This window comes from Hirundo rustica, chromosome Z, assembly GCF_015227805.2.
Source record: "Hirundo rustica isolate bHirRus1 chromosome Z, bHirRus1.pri.v3, whole genome shotgun sequence".
Lineage (NCBI taxonomy): Eukaryota > Metazoa > Chordata > Aves > Passeriformes > Hirundinidae > Hirundo > Hirundo rustica.
This window is the reverse complement of record NC_053488.1, coordinates 7734812-7754781: the sequence shown is the minus strand read 5'-3', so window position 1 is coordinate 7754781 and position 19970 is coordinate 7734812. Positions and strand designations below refer to the sequence as shown.

The 19970-nt window shown below is 39.8% G+C and overlaps 1 protein-coding gene across 1 annotated transcript; it reads left to right on the top strand.

Moving 5' to 3' along the window:
* Window positions 1–215: 215 nt before the first annotated feature.
* SLC30A5 (solute carrier family 30 member 5) lies at window positions 216–19139 on the top strand. Its single transcript, XM_040089993.2, has 16 exons — window positions 216–376; window positions 578–700; window positions 2716–2782; window positions 4018–4103; window positions 5460–5547; window positions 7286–7373; window positions 9045–9121; window positions 10283–10453; window positions 11087–11375; window positions 11730–11938; window positions 12947–13104; window positions 13710–13839; window positions 14221–14446; window positions 15819–16045; window positions 17960–18088; window positions 18695–19139. Exons 1-16 carry the CDS (start codon window positions 303–305, stop codon window positions 18863–18865), a joined length of 2313 nt encoding a protein of 770 aa, XP_039945927.1. The 5' UTR covers window positions 216–302; the 3' UTR covers window positions 18866–19139.
* Window positions 19140–19970: the final 831 nt, after the last annotated feature.

The window sequence follows — 19970 nt, the reverse complement described above, 5'->3', positions numbered from 1 at the left end:
AGCTACCACTGCTCCGCGCCCCGCCCCGAGGGGAGGCAGCCGCGCCCCTCAGAGCCCCGGCCCCGCCCCGCGGCGCCTGCGCGTGCTGCCGCGCACGCGCGCTGGCGGGAGCCCTGCCTCACGTATTTCCCCTTCCCCGTTCCCGTCCCGCTCCCCCGGTTCCAGTCTCGTTCCCCTCGCTCCCGCCCCGCCGTGCTGCCCGCGGGCGATGCGGTGCTCCCGGCGCAGGGCAGGCGGGCCGCTCTTGAGCTCCTGAGCGCTCGCAGCCGTCCCCCGCAGGAGGTCCCTCCCTCCGTCCCGGCATGGAGCAGCCGTACGGCGGGCAGGCCCTCGCCGGCGGCGGCGCGCTGGGGCCCGTGGATGTGCCCAGCGCCCGGTAACGGCGGCGGGGGGGAGCGGCCGCCCTGCTGGCTCCGGCGGGCGGCCCGTCGCCGTCCCGTCTTCAGGGGGGCAGCGGGCATCGCCCCGCGGCCTCCCGGGGGCGGGGGGGACCGGCGGCCTTGGTTGAGGCGTCGGGGCCGGGCCCGGGCCCGGGCGGTGGCGTGGCAGGTGCGAACCGGCCTCTCTCCTTCTGCAGGCTGACTCGGTACATCGTGCTGCTGTGCTTCGCCAAGGTCTTGAAAGCCGTGGGGCTGTTTGAATCCTATGATCTCCTGAAAGTGGTCCACCTCGTGCAGTTTATCTTCGTAGTGCAGCTGGGGTGAGTGTGAACGGGGTGGAGCCTTGTCCCCCACGCGTAATATTTCGGCTGTTCTTTGACAGCGTCAAGCTTGTCACCCTGCATTATGTTGTTACAGTTTACTCAAAGAGGAGAAGGCATAATAGTGAACTCAGGAAGTGCTCTGTTCATAGCAGTGGTTTTTGCTTCATATTTCTGTTAAGTGTGATTTCAGTAATTTCTGACATATTGGAATGTCTCCAGCTGGAAGTGACCCGTAGGGTCCATTGAGTCCAATTCTTTGCTCCTCACACAACTACCTGGGACTGCAATATATGATCAATAGTGTCGTCCAGATATTCCTTGACCTCTGAGAGGCTTGGAGCTGTGATGCTCCTGGGGAGCCAGTTACAGTGGCTGCCCACCCTTTTAGTGAAGAACCTTTCCATAACGCACAGTGTGAATTTACCCTGCTGCGGTGTCATTCCAGCATGTGCCCTGTCACTAGTCACCAGAGATCAACATCTCCTCCCCTGCCCCTCCACTGAAGAAGGTGCCATGAGGTCATCACCCTTCAGCTTTCTCTAAGCTGAGCAAACCAAGCTACCTCAGATGCTCCTCTTGCCCTTAAGACCTTACACTATCTTTGGTGCCTCCCCCAGACATGGTCCAAGAGTTCAATATCCTTCAGGTACAGAGGCACCCAACACTGCACACAGGGCCTGAGCTGAGGCTGCATCAGAGCATTGCATAGCAGGACAATCACCTTTCTCGAGCAGGTGGTGATGCTGTGTTTGAATGCAGATGCACGCCAGGACACAGCTGACCTTTTTTGTTGATTCGTATTTAACATCCCATCAACCCAGACCTCCAGATTTCTTTCTGTGGGGCTGCCATCCAGCCTTTTGTCCCCTTTGTGCATACACACAGGGTTACCCCACCATAGATAGAGAATCCAGCACTTCCCGTATCATTGGCAGTCGTCCAGCTGTCTGGTCTTCCCACATGTTTTTGTAAGGCCTCTCTGCCCTCGAGAAACCAGTGATTTTCCACCTTCAGAGTTGGGCCTGTCCTGACAGTGCTGTTGGTTGTGGGGTGACTCTTGCTCCAGCTGGCAGTCCAGTATCACAAAAATGTGCTTTCACCTCCCTCCACTCCAGGGGGATGTTGGGGAGAATCAGGAGGAAAACAAAAAATAAAACTTGTGGGTTGAGATAAGAAGAGTTTAATAATTGAAATTAATATGATAATAAATTAATAATAAATTAATAAGTGAAATATAGTAATGAAAGGAAGGGAGAGAGCAAACCAAATAAAAATAAGTGATGCACAATGGAACTGCTCAATGCAAAATGATGGTACCCAGCCCATCCCCAAACCACAGTCAGCCTCTATCTGGGTAGTTCCCCCAGTTCATATACTGAGTATATGGTACTTATAGTATGGAACATCCCTTTGGAGTGGCACTGAGGAAGAGACAAAACCATGTTATCAACATTGTTCTGACACTGAATCCAAAACAGCAGTGGAGTAGTAGTAGAGAAGAATTTATCTCAGTCCACGCTGAAACCTGGATACTCGGGCATGTCCAAATTTTGTTAACAAGGATGCAGAAGATAAGATTTCTTCTGTTTAGCTTGTATTTCTGAAGTTCTTGTGGGATTCAGCTGTTTTCCCAGATTGAGTGGTGAGGTATGAAAACTGATGGCAAATACAGAGAAACAATCTTTGCAGACAAAATCCTGCTTCGTGTTTAGCTGATGAGGTGTAAACTTGACAGAGTTGGAACATTTGGAATTTCATTTTTGCCTTTTATTTCATATTCATGTACATTTATGGACTTCTCTCTTGCATGTTCCAAAGCACTACAGCTTTTTTTTTGCCCATCACTTTTGATCCCACTTGAAGGAGTTGTGTGCAGTGTCTTCTGCTCCTACAGGACTCTGCATTTAGCATTCTATATAATGAGCCGGATATGAGAAACCTAGTTGTTTAGATCTGGTTTGAATAAAAAGCTGACTAATAAACTAATAGATAAAACTTTCTCCTTTGGACAGGTCTGCTTTTTTTATGGTTTTGTTTCAAAAACCATTTTCTTCTGGAAAGGTGGTAACCAAGCGTCAGGTGAGTTGACATATGTAAGAGTGGCTCGCACCCTTTTAAATATTCTTGGCATTACGGCTCTTGGCAAAATTGAAAAGCAAACAAAGATTACTCCACTTAGCAGGTGTGGTTACAGATTCTAGAGGTATGCAACTAACTCAGTGTCTTGTGAGCTAGAACATTCAGCGCTCTTAGCTTTTGTCAGCTTCTTTTGAGAGTATAGTGAAAAGGCTGGCCCTTATCGCCAAGGAGTTGTAAAGAGTGGATTTTCAACAAGAGCTCATTTAGCTGACTTGGACAGTTAGACAGGCAATTTCTGGACTGCCGGAATGTTGAAATGCCCTAGTCTTGTCCCTCAGTACAGAAGAGCCCCTTCTGCATGTGATGAGGGCCTAATGTAACTGCTCATCAGATCTTTGTGAGTTCCAGTATCCCAAGAAGTTTAGAGTAGGGCCAGGTTGGAACCTGCTGATTAGTAAGAAATAAATTTTGTTCACCTGCTTTGTATTCATCTCGGGTTTATGTGTTTGTCTGCACAAAAACTTGATCCAGTGGATGCACGAAGTAGACAGAATCTGAAGGAAAGCCTCAAAGTGTTCCTTGTCAACTGCTTTCATGTGTATGGCAGAATTTTTAAATTGTGAAAAATGTGAAAAGGAATAAATGGCATCTTTGATTTGAGTTCATAAGAATCCATCCATATATAGTTTTACTTTGTTAAACAATTTCAAATTCTGGATTTTGAAGATGTGTTTGTGGTAGGTGCTTCACCTTTTTTAGCATATTTTCAGAATTAATTTCTTCTGAAGTTTAAATAAAGTATTGAATATCTGAATTACAGCATGCTTCCTGAAGAAAGACTGTAACACACATAAATATTTGTAGGCATAAGGTCTTAGCCTCAATTTGTACATTTTATCTAGTTCTTTTTATGTTTATCTGATATATACAATACATTACAAAATAGGTAAATGGACTTGATTTTTTTCAACCATTTTTCAGGCTTTTTGTTGAGGAGAACTCAGACAATGTTACAGAATCTAGTAGTGTGGTAGAAAAGAATTCTGGTTCATAGTATGTCCAGATAAATCTTAGTTGCCTAGCAAAGTATCAAAGAAAATAATCATACTTTAAATTATAATTATGAAACTTGCAAAGCATGTTTCCCCTCAATTTCTACAGCTCTTGTGCTGAAACAATGCTAGTAACTGTTTATTTTGAAACTCTGGAGATAATGAAATACCTTTCTTTTGTAGTGGATCAAAATCTTTAAGCATGCTGTTGTTGGATGTATCATTTCACTCTTGTGGTTTTTTGGCCTCACTCTCTGTGGACCACTGAGGTAAATACATTACTACTGTAAATACTGTTTTTCTGTTGTGATCCTTCCCTGTCTTGCTCCTTTGTTTTTTGTGTTCTGTCAGACAATGCTGCAAGCCACTTGATGTATAACCAAAACATTGAATTCTTACGGATTTACTTGTGAAATCTTTAGAGCTTGGGGAAAAAGTACATATAATTTCTGTAGAACTGGTAAGAACTACTTGTATGAGGTGCCAGTGAAATTCTTGATAGTGCTTAAACATTTGATGTGAGTGATACGTCAGGGTCACTTAGTGCAGTTTTTGTCACTTCCCTGCTCTCATTATCGTAATGCCAACTGTTCATTTACCAGTTTGGAGTCCTTGGCTTGATGGCTAATGGCACCAGCTGGTGCTCCTTTGACAGGTGACTAGAATCAGTATCTGCACTTGTTGCACAGTTCTTCTTTATCTGCTTGGCTGTGTGCTCTGTGTTGAAATTGGGTAATATTAGTGCATATATAGGTAAAACCATTTCTGCTGTGTGTTGGTACTACTGACTGAGTAACTATAAAACAGTAGCTGGACTTCCAAAACTGAAGGTTAATATATTGGAAAGTATGTTTCACTAGAGAGAGGAAAGTAGAGCCTTAAATTATATATTTTATGAAGGTGAATTTTTATCATCTACACAGGAGAAGGCATACTTGACAGCAATAATACTGTGATTAATTATATTAATGTGGTTAATACTTTCATGTCTTTTTGGATGCTGGAAGTCTTGCCAAACAGAACCATTTACATGGGTCCTATCATATTGTACCACTATGCAGAGGATTGCAAAAGCATTTGGTAAACTTGAGATCAATAATTACTTTCTTGTTCTGCTCAGGAAAGCTGTCAGTACAGCTTGTTAGTGACCAGCCTTTGCTGGCTGAAGGAGGTAGCATGTAAGTAGAATTGTTTATTTTCAGCAATTAAGAGCATAAGCTACTAGGTCATCAGCACCTCAACGAACAGGATGCAGTGGTACAGAAAAGAACATCTTTTTTTGTCTGGGAGCAGAAACTGGTTGCAGTGGGAATAATAACTCCATCTTGAGCAAGTTGGTATCCTGTTGTATTGCTAGAAGAAAATACAATTTAAAGTTGTCAATAAATGAATAATTTTAATCTGTTCCTTGAATTAGGAAGTTCTTGTTTTGTAACGTGTAGTTGTCTGCAGCTAGATCTATTACTGGTGAAGGCAAATTGATTTGTGTTTTTTCTTTCGAATTGTTTAAATCTGCTGTTATAATCACAGGATAAATCTTTGTTGTGTCGTTAATTTTAGCTGAAATATCAAGTTTGTGAGGTAAACTCATGGTAAATGGAGTGTTTATTTCATATTTTTTATAGGACGTTGTTACTGTTTGAGCACAGTGATGTGGTTGTGCTGTCACTTCTTAGTGTCTTGTTCACAAGCTCAGGTGGAGGACCAGCAAAGGTACTTAAAAATCTGTTTTACCAAACGTAAAATATACTGAATCCTATAAATTCAAGTATTTCTTTACCTGGAACAAACTTTGTTTTGGATCCATATGCGTAGAAAATGTGCTTTTTTAGTTTTCATTAGTGATGAAATTGTAAGATGTACTACTTGCAATAATAAGTATGGCATTGAGAGAGAAACAGTAAGTGAAGGTGTTGGATATCCATGGCAGATCCCAAGAAGTTTTTCTGTTTATAGACAGAAAAGAACCTTGAAAATTATTTTTGCACTTCAGCAGTCTTTGTAATGGGATTTTGGTTCAAACTGACAAAAGAACATCTGTGCATGTAGTGGTCCTAACTTAGACATTTTTGTCCACCAATACAGTCTCCAGTTCCTGGCTACAATGTTCAATGTGTTTAGCTTTTCACATACATTATTTCTTTCTGCCAGAAAGTTCTCTAAGTACTTTCATGTCTGCATGATCCACTGTGCGCTGAATACTTAGGGCCTTTCATTTAATTGAAGACCTATACTTGAGGTATCCTCTGTTTCAAGTCCCACTGCACATACTTTTGCAAGGTGTTCTCTAAATGTGCCCAATCAGCCCTAAATGGAGTGAACTTATCCCCATACTAGCAGTCTTGAGTACATCCATTCAAAAGCAGTAACAGGAAAATGCCTCCTGTTACATACCTGAGGCTAGAAGGGAAGTCTCACTTTGGTGTCATCTCAGGCTGGAAGTTCTGAAGTCTGTGTCTCATAACTGCACTGGAGTCCCCTAAGCACTTTCAGGCAGCCTTAGAGTAAAGTCACAGTCATCTGCACTGACACTCTATGCTCACCCCCTGCAAATTCAGCAGCTTAGGGCATCCAGAGTGAAGATCACTCTGAAGAAGACAAATTGCTCTCTCCAGCTGATTACCAAAAGGATAGATGTAGAGCTTCAGAGAAATTTTTTGTCAGACTGTATCTTAGTGGGCCACGTTTGGCAATTAATCTCCGTATCTTAAGGCAGCAGAAAAAAAAGGAGCAATAATGCTGTCCTCTGAATGTTTCAGCTTTATGAAATGAACTGGTCAACTGACTTTCTGCAACGAGAATGTCGTAGGCTTGTTTGGCTTTAAAAGATAAATTGTAATGGTATTTTTCAGACATAGAGCTCAGTATCTAACAGAGATGATGAGTACCAAAAATTGCAGTGGTTTAAGTTTGGGTGGTGAAAGCTGTAATTTCATAGCTGCCTCTGTCCTTTCACCACAAAAGCACTTCAGAGCTGTTCTTTCTCATAGTCTTTGCATAGTTCTTTGGTCTTTAGGTCCCATAAGACAGAATTCAACAGTTTGTACAGATCTGGTTTGTAGCTCATTGATGCTACAAAATATTAAATCATCAGGCTGAAGTAGCAGTGCATTCTGGCAGGCAGAAAGACACCATAAAGAAAGTAATCGCACTTAAAGTTCATAAGATAACCAGCATCTAGCTTGCTACAGTGGTGATATGTCCTGAGTTATCTGGTAAGTCTGAAAACCAGCAAAAATGTGAAATTATAATGTCAAGGTCATTGTCTTAAAAATAATAGGGGTTTCTCTAATGCTTTTCTGACTGAAGTAGGCTTACACTGATCAGGAGGCAGGGAAGGAGGGGACTGGTTTCCTGGATTTTTTTGCAGTAATCCGTTGTAGCAGTTTAGAAATACTTGGATTTTTTTGTTGTTTGGGTGTTTATTGTTTGTTTGTTTGTTTTTTAACAGACAAGAGGTGCTGCATTTTTCATCATAGCTATCATCTGCTTACTGCTTTTTGATAATGATGACCTTATGGCTAAAATAGCAGAACATCGTATCCTTTCTTGTTATGGAGAAGAGCAAGTGACTCTTAGTATTGGAGCAGTAAGGAGCAGAGAAAATGAGAAATTAAGTGTACTGAATTAAATATAATTACAAGTGCTTTTGTAGTAATTTTTCAATTGATCATCTCATCATAGTGTACTGACAGAAGGTAGTATATCTACAGATGGGCAGTAAAAGCGAACAAGATGAAAGTAAACTTTTCCAAAGAAAGAATGAAAACATGGAATTACAGATAACAAATGGTGTATTCTGGAACCTTATTGATTAACCTACTTAATTTTCAGTGAGTAGAATCATAAAATAGAATGGCCTAGGTTGGAAGGCAACTTAAGATGATCAAGTCCAACTGTTTACCCAGCACTGCCAACCCCACCACTGAATCATGTCCCTAAATGCTACCATCTGCATGTCTTAAGAACCACTAGGGATGTTCACTGAGCCACTTCCTTGGGCAGCTTCTGTCAATGTTTGATAATCCTTCCTGAAGAAGTTCTTCCTAATACTCAATCTATTCAATACTAATACCTGATACTACTTACGGCCATTTCTTCTTGTCCTGTCAGAAAAAACTGATCCCCACCTGGGTTCAGCATCCTGTCAGATAGTTGCAGAGTGTGATGCGGTCTGCCCTGAGCCTCCTTTTCTCCAGACTAAACACCCCCACCTCCATTAGCTGCTCCTTGTAAATGCTCTCCAGCTCTGTTGTCCTTCTCTGAACACACCTTAGCACCTCAGTGTCTTCTTGTACTTAGAGGCCCAAAACTAAACACATGATTTGAGGTGTGGCCTCACCAGTGCCCAGCACAGGGGGACAATCCCTGCCCTGCTCCTGCTGACCACACCATTGCTGATCCAGGCCAGGATGCCATTGCCCTTCTTGGCCCCTGGGCACACCCTGGCTCATGTTCAGCTGCTGTCACCAGCACCCCCAGGTCCTTTCCAGCCACTCTGCCCCAGCCTGTGGAGCTGCCTGGGGCTGTTGTGACCCAAGGGCAGGACTCGGCTCTGGGCCTTGTTGAACCTCACACCATCGGCCTCAGCCCGTGATCCAGCCTGGGCAGATCCCTGTGCAGAGCCTTCCTGCCCTCCAGCAGATCAGCACTCCCACCCAGACTGGTGTCACCTGCAAACTGCCTGAGGGGCACCTGATCCCTCATTCAGCTCACTGATAAAGAGATTAAACAGGACTGGCCCCAGTACTGAGCCCTGGGGAGCAGCACTTCTAGCGGAACACCAGCTGGATGTTAACTCCCCTCATAGTCACTCTGGGCCCAATTTCCAGGTGGTTTTTAAATCATGAACAGTGCACCTGCTCAAGCCAGGAGCAGCTGGTTTCTCTGGGAAGATAATGTGGGAAATGGTGTCCAAGGCATCCATGCAGCCCTGGAGTCCATGTATCCACAGCTTTTCCTTCATTCACTAGGCATGTCACTCTGTCATAGCAGATCAGGTTGGTCAGTCAGGACGTGCCTTTCACAAACCCGTGCTAAGGGCTGCACTTGATCCCCTGGTTGTCCTGCACATGCCAACACACCATAAAGTTCAATTTGCTTACCTCTGCTTTCTGTGTTCTGCTACCTTTGCCTGTTCTTGTTTTTTTTTTTTAAAAAAAAAAAAAAAAAGGAAATCGAATTAAACTCTTCCTTAATTTTTTGTTTAGCTGAGGGGCACCATGACAGTGCTCTTACTCATGTTCTGTATACAATCATTGCTTTCCTGGGTGTTGCAGATCACAAGGTAAATAACATGGATTTTAGCATCTTTATCTAAGTTTTGTGGGTAAGAATTTCAGAGCTAATCCAAGCCTGAATCAAAACCGAAAAGTTGAACATCCCCACCCCATATTGGAACTGAACAAGCATTGTAATTTTCCCACACTGATTGGAATATGAGGATCTTCAATACAGCAAGCCAGACCATACAGTATTCAACCTCTATAGCTGATAAGGAGGCTATGCTTCACTGTTAGTTCATAGCCTAACAAGTCTCATTAAAATTACTATGAAATATTCTTTCATCAGTGTTCTGGGTGTTTATAATGCTTTGCCTACAAACCACTTCTTACTCACTTTTTGGGGTCTGTGTTTTGTTTCTGCCTCTTTAGCTTTCCCCAGTATTTCCTTTGCATTAGAGTTGTATTTGAAAACACAGATTCTGATACTTATCAGTAAGACAGTCCCATTGTAATTGGTGGTATGAATAGCGGAGTATGATAACCTGACTGTATGGGGTTGACCTGGCTTGATTGAGTTGTCTTGGCTTAGTCCTGCTCAAGTGGCTTCATTGAGGACTAAAACAGGAAAAAATATGGAGCAGCTGAGAAAGTATTAATATAAAAATAAATCAAGTATTAGAAAAATTGGTTAATGGTGCAAAAAAGCAAGTGTGATCTAAGGAAGATGAGATGCTGTATATCATGTCATTAATTTAAAGAATAATTCTGAAAAAGTATATTGTGAACAAATAGGGTATGTTCAAAGGTAAGTAAATGAAAAGGTTATGAAAGATCTAGAGGACAAAATGCTGTGAATCTTTTGGGATTTATGTATACTTTCAACACTTTTTTAATAATGGAAGATGGGAAAACTTTGGGTGATTTTTCTTCTTCCTCAAATGCTGTTTGCTACCATTTTGCTGCTGGTGTATGCTAATTATAACACTATTGAGAGTTTTAAATTTCACTTCATATTAGGCTATTGGGAATAGTGCTAAGGCACAACTATAAATGCTATGTTGCTGTTTTTAGCTAGAATAAAATTATAGGAAATACCCTAGTTTTGGCTTTTGTTCCTGGGTTAAAGAAAGCACATTAATATTTTCTCATTTTAAGTGTCACTGTATTTGGAGTGAGGTTTTTGGTACTTAAGAAATGCTGATGGAATCCCTTTTTGTCTCCAGGGTGGAGTACTGCTTCTGGTACTGGCATTGTGCTGTAAGGTTGGTTTTCACATGGCATCCCGAAAACTATCTGTAGATGTAGGTGGAGCAAAGCGTCTTCAAGCTTTGTCTCATCTTGTTTCCGTCCTTCTGTTGTGCCCATGGGTTATTGTTCTCTCTCTGACAACAGAGGTAAGATAATAAGTACAAAGATAAATCTTTTTTGTAATGCTTGTGAATTGCAATTTAAATCTTTCCTTTAAAATATATTTAAAATTACCAATGTTGTTGCCTTTATTTTTGTAGTAAGCTTTGTATGAAATTTTTCCATTATGCTTTTCTTCTGTATTTGTTTCTTATCTATGTGATACTTTAATCTCCTCTTTTGTGTGATAACTGTATTTCATCCTTCTAGCTCAGATATTTTATCTTGGGTTCATCTACTAACATTGCACAAGCACTAATGACAATATAAATACAGTGCTCTTTTATCCCTAAGAAGTAGATCATATATTGTCATTTTATAAAAATGCTCTTTATGCTTTTGTGCATAGGGGGAGTAGGCCATTGCAACCATGGCACTGTATATGGAATTTCTTTTATGAACATGAAGATATTTAAAATAAAGTACTTTAGTGCATTTTATATATATATCTCCTTTTATATCTGGAATGATGTGTTTATATGATTAATTGGAAGCATAAAAGTATTTATGTTTCATGGATTAGTGGAAACACTTGGCATTCAAGTGAACTACATTTAATGCTATAAATATAATCACTCTTCTGGTGAGCAGTCCTGTTTGAAATTTATTTTTTGTTGCAGAGTAAAGTAGAGTCTTGGTCTTCTCTCATCATGCCTTTCATAACAGTCATCTTTTTTGTCGTGATCCTGGATTTCTACGTGGAGTCCATATGCTCTGTGAAGATGGAAGCTTCCACCTGTGCCCGATATGGATCCTTTCTTATTTTCATTAGTGCACTGCTCTTTGGAAACTTTTGGACCCATCCAATAACAGACCAGCTTCGAGCTATGAACAAGCCACCACACCATGAAAGCACAGAGCATGTTCTTTCTGGAGGGGTGGTAGTGAGTGCTGTCTTCTTCGTTTTATGTACGTATTCTTGTCTAAACTGTAGTAAATCTGTGGTCTGTTTGACTGGGAAGCCAATCAGAAAACTGAGGTGTGCAGAATTCTTTTGGATGAGCTTTATGGATTCTTTTGAATAAGGCAGTCTGTAGCTTTTCGCTCTTTTACTGTCTGTCTACAGGAAAAAAAAAAGGAGTATGATCTGTTGTGGAAATGATGATCTAATTTTAGCAATGAAATCCATTAAGAAACCTCAAGATAAAGTTGACAGCCAGTTTGCTACCTGAAAATTTCACGTAAACTTTGCTGATTAAACACATTACAAAATAGCTGTGAAGCTTAGAAACAGCAACAAAAACTTCAATACTTTCCTTGCAGCTGCCAATATCCTGTCCTCCCCCTCCAGGAAAGGGCAGAAGGGTACCCTTATTGGCTATTCTCCTGAAGGCACTCCTCTCTATAACTTCATGGGTGATGCATTACAGCAAAGCTCCCAGTCATTGCCCCGGTTTATTAAGGAATCACTGAAACAAATCCTTGAGGAGTATGATTCTCGGCAGATCTTCTATTTCTTGTGCCTAAACCTGGTAAGTGCATGGTTTTTGTTTTTTTTCTTCAAATCCAATTACAATAGTGCATAAATAATAGAGAAAGAAGAGTTATTCTTTAAAAGATTCCCATTATTGATTGGTTTGAAAGTGACCTTTGACAGAGCACTTTAAGTAGTGGTCACTGGTTTGTTGTCACAGTGCAGCACTGGTTCAATGTGTAAGGGTTACTCCAGTAACTGAATACTTGTATGATTGTATGTTTAAGGCTGAGATAGCTCAGTGTTGCCAGCAGATAAGGTGAAACTTGTTAAGTATGGGAATAACAAAATAGGTGTCGGATTGATTAGTGTCATACTGGACCAGGCTAGTTTTATTTTTAGCCTCTCTCTTTCTTGAATAGGAAAAGGTGCAGTAGGCAAAATCGATACAACCTCATTTGCAAAGAACTCCAAGAAATTAAGGGAAGAAACTTTAAGTATATGTGTTAGCTGTAAGGAATTCCATTATGGACTATGAAAGATTGGAAAAAAAGTTTTAGGCAGATGGATTGATAATAGTAAAATGTGCTGGGTAAATGTATGTATTAAAAATGTTTCCTTGTGTGCCTTTCTCAGAGCCAATTCCTAAGATTTAAGCAGTCAACTTACTGGTGAAGAAAATGTTGGCATAACAGATTTATAGACAGCATTACTTTTACGCTAATAATGTATCAGATCAGAGCTCTTACATTTTTAATTATAAAATTCTTAGAATTTTCTCTGCAGAATATCAATTTAAAATTCAAAGCAAAAAATTTACTCCTGTAAAGAGTTGGGTTTTTTATGTGTGAGGTTTTAAGGAGAGTAGGTTCAAAAATGTCACTTTCTAGACTTGGAATGCATCATGTATTTCATTTGAGGAGAGAAAAAATGGTCTAGAAACGCTTAGAACAATACCTTTGAAAAATGTTGAGTGTTCTGTGAAAACAATATTCTTCTGTCTACCAAAACATTAACACACAAGTTAATACTTAACGGAAAAATTGAAACTCTTATTTTGTTTTAGGCTTTCACTTTTGTGGAGCTTTTTTATGGCGTATGGACCAATAGTCTTGGTCTTATTTCCGATGGATTTCACATGCTTTTTGATTGTTCTGCATTAGTGATGGGGCTTTTTGCAGCTCTGATGACAAGGTGGAAAGCAACTCGCATCTTTTCATACGGGTATGTATCTTAGGTTCTTTGAGGACTATTTGAAACTAAACTCTTCTTGCTCATTTTCAAAATGTCCTGGTATGTATGTGATATTTTACTGATGCCTGCTTCTGTGGGTTTTTGCTGTGTCTCTTCTGTTCCATTTGTGCTCATGCTATTCTCCACTCACCTGTGCAAAAAATGTGTCTAATTTTCATTTATCTCTACAAGTAAAACTTTTATCACTCTGAATATTCTTTAGAAATTACCTCATGCTAGGCATTTATGTCAAACAAAAATCTATGTTAAAAACCAGTGTTCAAATGAAGATTAGGTTCAGCTGATACAATTAAACTTTATATGTTTGCATAGCAATTTAGCAGTTTGAAGCCCTAAATGGGCAGTATATATAAAAGAATACTTCTGTATTGTTTTATTATAATGGATTTTGGACAGTTGGAAACTGGCAACCTCTTGTCAGAAAAAAACTCAGAAATTGAGGCATGATTCTGTGATATTGAGGAAAATCACAGCAATCTTAATGCTATATTGAAAGAGTTGTAACTTTATTTTAACTTTGACATTTGTTCAGATATCCGTTCCTCACTCCCTAAAGTATGTACGTTTACTTTCAGGTATGGACGTGTAGAAATTCTCTCTGGATTTATTAATGGCCTCTTTCTGATGGTGATTGCTTTCTTTGTCTTCATGGAATCAGTGGCGAGACTGGTAGATCCTCCAGACATAGATACAAACATGCTAACTGTAAGTTTCGTCCTGCTGTTTCAGTGTAGTTTTGCAGTTAATGGTAGATTAATGTTTATCTCCAGGGTGATAGTCCTTCCAGTACCTGGAGGGAGCCTTCAGGAGAGCTGGAGAGGAAGTTTTTGCCTGAGCATTTAGTGGACAAGGAGAGATGGCTCCAAACTGAAGCTGCATAGGTATAGACTAGATATTAGGAATTAATTAGATATTAGGAAGTAATTCTTTACTGTGAAGGTGGTAAGGCACTGGAGCAGGTTGTCCAAAACATAATTAAATTTTCCTTAATTAAGTGCGCGGTATTTTTGGTTACCATGTTGTAGAAAATAAGTTTGAATGCCTTTGAGGATGCAGTGAAGTTAAATACTTTTCTCCCTCTTACAGCCAGTCTCTGTTGGAGGGCTGATTGTAAACCTTGTTGGTATCTGTGCCTTCAGCCACGCACACTCCCACGGTGCTTCTCGGGGAGGCTGTCCCACACATGATCACAGCCATTCTCACCATGGCCACAGCCACAGCCACGGGCATGGCCATTCCCACAGTGACCACGGCCACAGCCACGGACATTCCCATGGATCTTCTGGGGGAGGCATGAACACCAACATGAGAGGTAAGGACAGATTGCTGAATCACGAGTGATGTACGTGATTTCTAGGAGATTGAAGATTTTCAGGATCAGGCCTATGCAGTATTGTGTATTATCAATCTAAAAACGTTCTCAAGGAGTGATCTGAAAGGCATTAAATGCACTATACAGGAATTGTTCAAACCATTTGTGAATTTAACTTGAAGACTTGAAGAAACGTGAAATGTTTCTGTGCAGATGTGTGTAATACATAAGGAACAATAAAAAGCAGTAATCTGTAGTACTCACTAACATTAGTAAAGGTCACTGTAAACCATACTCAAAAAGCTTTAAGTCCTTCTTGCTAAGTTCAAACTGGAAATGAAAGTACAAGATCTCTAGCTATAAAGGTACAAACATGCTTCTAGGAATCCTGTGGCAGCTGGTTGTAAAACTCTGGGAAGGGGATAAGAAGCAGGAGAACAAATACAGACCAGCAACAGGATATGCTTTTAGTTGTGATTCAGAAGATAAAGTGGTAAAGAAAAACTTTCAAATCTGAAATCAAAAGCTAACTGAGAAGGGTGCTGTATACGAAAGTTCAGCATAGAATTTTTTCTCTAGTAGTTAGAAAGTAGTTATTTACCAATTGTCTGGCTTATTAAAAAATACCTGTGAAAGAACTGTGTTTTCTGTGTAAGTTTGTCAGAATATTGTGAATAGTCTCATGTTTCATAGGTTATTTTATGTCTTATATTAATAACCAGTTGGTTATCAGGTTATTCATATTCATTATGTCTGTAAGTTTGTAAAGTTTGTCTATACTCACGTTTCAATATTCTTTAAAATCCTGACACCTAACTAGCACTAATCTTACCAATGGCTGGAGAGTATTTTTCTCTGCCCATTGAGTGTTAAGTGAGAATGAACCCATAATTAAAGCAGTAGAAAGTATAAAATAGATAGCAGTAGCACAAAGACAATTCTCTTGTAAAATCAGAGTAGAATTGGCATAAAAAAACAACCAGTACATTAATGTGTGTCCACATTAGCAAGTCAGTGTATGTACACTGATCCTCTGACTCTCTGTTAAGGCTCAATGAGCCTTATATACAGAGTTAAATGATTGTGCTGTGTTGCACAAATCCCACTAACAATGTAAAGACTTTTCACATGTACTTTAGTCTGCGGATGCCTGCCTAGATCATTGCCCCATAGATTAAAAATTGGGTTTTTTACGTAAATTTGCAATTAAGCATTAGAAGAGCTAAATATTTAGTATATTTTGTTCCAGGTTTGGCAGAGAGTCGTCTCTGTTTAGCCTGAGGATATTTAATAAGCCTTACTAAGTTTCTGCTATTGAATATATACATACATTTTAGACAGAACTGTTAATCACTGTTTGTTTTGGTTTTAGGTGTGTTTCTGCATGTGTTAGCAGACACTCTTGGCAGTGTTGGTGTTATCGTATCCACGATATTTATTCAGCAATTTGGATGGCTCATAGCTGATCCGCTCTGCTCTCTCTTTATTGCTACATTGATTTTTCTTAGTGTTATCCCACTATTGAAAGATGCCTGTCAAGTGCTTTTGTTGAGGATACCTCCAGAACAGGAGAAAGATCTGCATGCTGCTTTAGAAAAGGTACAATTATAAATGGTTTTGTATACAAACATACAAAGCTGTAACTGTTTCTAATTATTAAACTCAAGCAGTTCAGTCAGACAGCTTCTCTTGTCTTAGACAACTTCATGTCTCAAGTTGTTTAAAATCTATTTTGCAGAGAAATGACAGTATGACTAGTTCTATCTATAAAAGTTGATTTGCAGCTAAAAAGACTTCCACTGTTTTTTGCTTTTATGGATAGCCCATAATTTCAGACAAGTATGGTAACGGTTTGGTAAATGTACAACGCTGTAGTACAGAGAAAGTAATATGGCAATTCCCCAAACCTGCAACCTTTTTAAACTTGTTATGAACTTTCAGGCTAGAGGATTGTATCATGAGCTTGTAATTTCAAGTTTTCTGATTTATCTATATCATGGAGGATATACTGGTTCACAGTAGGTGGGATTAAGCTGTTTTTTCTAATTATTTTCTCATTCTAGACGGTTCTCTTCCTGTCTGATGCAGTATGGCATCTGCCTTAAGGCTGTACCTAGTCTTTGCTGTTGTGTCATTTTAAGCTCCTGCCCAGAATCGTAATGTGGACCTCAGTATGGAGAACTCCTCTTTGTAAAAGAATGAGTTAAAAGTTCTTTGAGGATGCCATCAACTAGAGGCTTCAAGGAAGACTATCCTTATGCTGTCCTGTCAGTTACCAGACAGGAAAACGTGTTCTTGTCTGCATGAGAAAGAAAAGAACAAATGGGAGTTATCTGGGAGAGATTCAGGTAGTGAAAGGAAAGTGACATGCAGAGTGTAGTTTCACTTTTGGATGAGGGAAGACAGTAATTATGAGAGACTGGAGAAAAAGAAAGTACTTCATGAGAACAAAAGACCAATTGATTAAAAGATAATAGGAAAAGCATTTTAAAAAATACATCACAATAAAACAATGCGCTTGCTGTTGGTTGACTCTGTCCAACAGGCAGACATCCATACAGCCATTTGCTCACTCCCCTCCTTTGCCGCCACCACCACCACTGCCAGTGGGATGGGAGCATAAGCAAGAAAACTCTGGGAGCAATATAACAGGTGAAGGAAGAGCAGTGGACAAAAGAAAAAAAAAGCACCTTCCACAAGCAGAGTGATACCCAGGCAGTCCCCAAACAACAGCCACCTTGGAAGCCAAAATCCCCCCTTCATCCTCTACCCCTGTTTTTACTGCTGAGCAAAGTGTTACATGGCATGATCATCTGGACAGCTTGGGACAGCTGCCCTGGCTCTTTCACCTCCCTGCTTCTTGGCCATCCCCAGCCTACCCACCAGGGCAAGAGCAAAGTGGGAAAAACAGGAAGCCTTGAAACTGCCTGGTAGAAAAGAGGAAGGCTGAACAGTTCAGCAATAGTCATATCATTGATGTGTTATCAAAATGGTTTTAGGCAGAAATCCAAAACACAGTGCCTTATCAGTTGCTCAGAAGAACCATCACAGCCAATGCAAAACAAAGATCAATTTGAAAAAAAAGTATATATTATGGAAAAGAAGTTATGTCTCTGAATAAAGTTCAGCTATGATAACTAAATATACCTGCTTAAACAGTGAGGTAACAAGTGCCCTGGTAGATGCTGGACCTATTCTAATTAGTCTATCCATTTATGTTCCTGTGATCTGTTCTTTAAATCAGGGGAGATTTTTCCTCATCCTAATTAGCATTGCTCTTCTGGGGTTTTCATTTAGTTTGACTTTCACCTTCTAGAATTTTAGAGTACTCGCAAGGTAACCTTTGAATACAAGATATTTCTGAATATAGCTTAGTTTGAAAGCTGTGCTACAGTTTTGTTTCCTTGTAATATTATCCTTAAAGTTTTATTCCTTGAAATATTATCCATCAGTAGCCATGTACATGTACAAGTTTAAAATTACTTAATTTTTGCTAATGAAATCTCTTCACAGATACAAAAAATAGAGGGAGTTATATCCTACAGAGATCCTCATTTTTGGTGTCACTCTGCAGCTGTTGTGGCAGGCACAATACATGTGCAAGTGGTATCAGATGTGATGGAACAGAGAATTGTACAGCAGGTAAAGTGCAAGGTCCTCAGACTCTTAATTTCCTACTCGGCATCTCCCTTTTGATCACAGACTGAAGTTTCAAGCTGACATGTATGGTTTTTTGTTGTTGTTGGTTTTTTTTTTTTTTAGCTCTCCATTATTGTCTCAGAGCTGGTCTCTTTAGCACTGTACTGCCCCTCGCCTACTAGCCTGAAATTAATCGTGTAGAGTTGTTTGCTTGAACATCTGCCAAAACACTGACTGAAAGTGGCACTACATCTGCTCTGAGAAAAGACGAGGTGTTAAAACAGGCCTGCAAAACAGGGAGTAAACAGTAGGGCTATCTGGATGGTAATCACGTGTAGAAAACTGGATTACCACTACCTGTCTGCCATGGGTTTTTCTTTTCTTAAAAAAATACATATTTCCTTATGCAAGACTGACAGTCACCCAGTGTGCAGAAGTTGCAAAGCCATACACTCTCTTCAGCTACTCTTTGCTTTCCAGAGAATTGGATTCTTCACAACTTTAAATGGGGGGAGGGGGGTTTACAGCATTGCAAAGCCAACATACTGCAAGTTACTGTGAGATACTTGTGAAGTGCAATACTAATGTTAATTGTACCATTCTGTTCAGGTCACAGCAATTCTGAAAGATGCTGGTGTAAACAACTTAACTGTCCAAGTGGAGAAGGAAGCTTATTTTCAACACATGTCTGGACTCAGTACAGGATTTCAGGATGTTCTTGCCATGACTCAGCAGCTAGAATCCATGAAATACTACAAAGATGGTACTTACATCATGTGATACGAAGTTGTAGTGGCCAAAGGAGATGTAAATGGTCAAGCTGTTGGATTCCATATTTGTATTTTTGCTGGGAGATCTTGCACATACATGTACAGAAACAAATGCACTATATATTTGAATTTTTGTAAGTGTACTATCTTTGTTAATTGGATTGAGATGCTTTTATAAAGGAAATAAGAAGGATTTGAGTACTTGCTGTAAATGTGAAAATAATCAAAATCTTATATAATATACTTGGTGTTTATTAAACAGAAGTCTTGAAACTTGCAGATGAGCACAGATATATTCCATACTTTCTCTAAAGTGTGGAACATCGGTATTGTAATTTCTTGTTAGCAGTGGGAAATAGTAGTTTATACTGGAATTGGAAACATAATCAACTAGGCACTATTTTTCTTTCTTTCAAGAATAGCTTGAAGACTCTTGGAATGAAAGAAATTAATTTATTATGGGGAGTAAAAAACATCAAGTCCTGTGTTTTGCATACTTTGTTAGATAACAGAAATAGACAGTTTTTATATTATGTCTCAGCATACAAATCCAATTTCTACACTTCATGCATCAGAGCAAATGTGTTACCATTTTGCATTTGTATTGAGCTTTTTTTTTTAAGAAGCAAAATCCACAGATGAACGGTGAGAAATAGGGAAGAAAAATGAAAACACTTTTTCCTGGGACGACTCAGAATCATAACTCAAACCACTCTGTAAAATAAAAGTTTTTGTACTTTTTGTATGAATAACTGCAAATGCAATATTTGAAGTCTATAAGTAATAAATCAGTGATCATCCTAGCACTCAGCTAAACTTCCATCTCTTCAAGATGCGTTATCCTGTACTTTACTCAATTTTTTTAGTAATATCATGACAGCTGCAGGTGTCCTGTAGCCAACTGTACTTCCGTGTGTGACTTAGGGAAGAAGTTCAGGTTTAGAATGCTAAACTGTGACAGTAGTCTTTGACTTGACAAATTGCTGAAATTAATATTAAATTGAGACTTCTTGACTGGAAAGCAAAAGAGTGACTTCAAGAAAGAATTACGGATGTTGAGGACTTAATACTGCAAAGAAAAAAAATCTGTGTTTAGTGGAAACCTGCCAATAGGG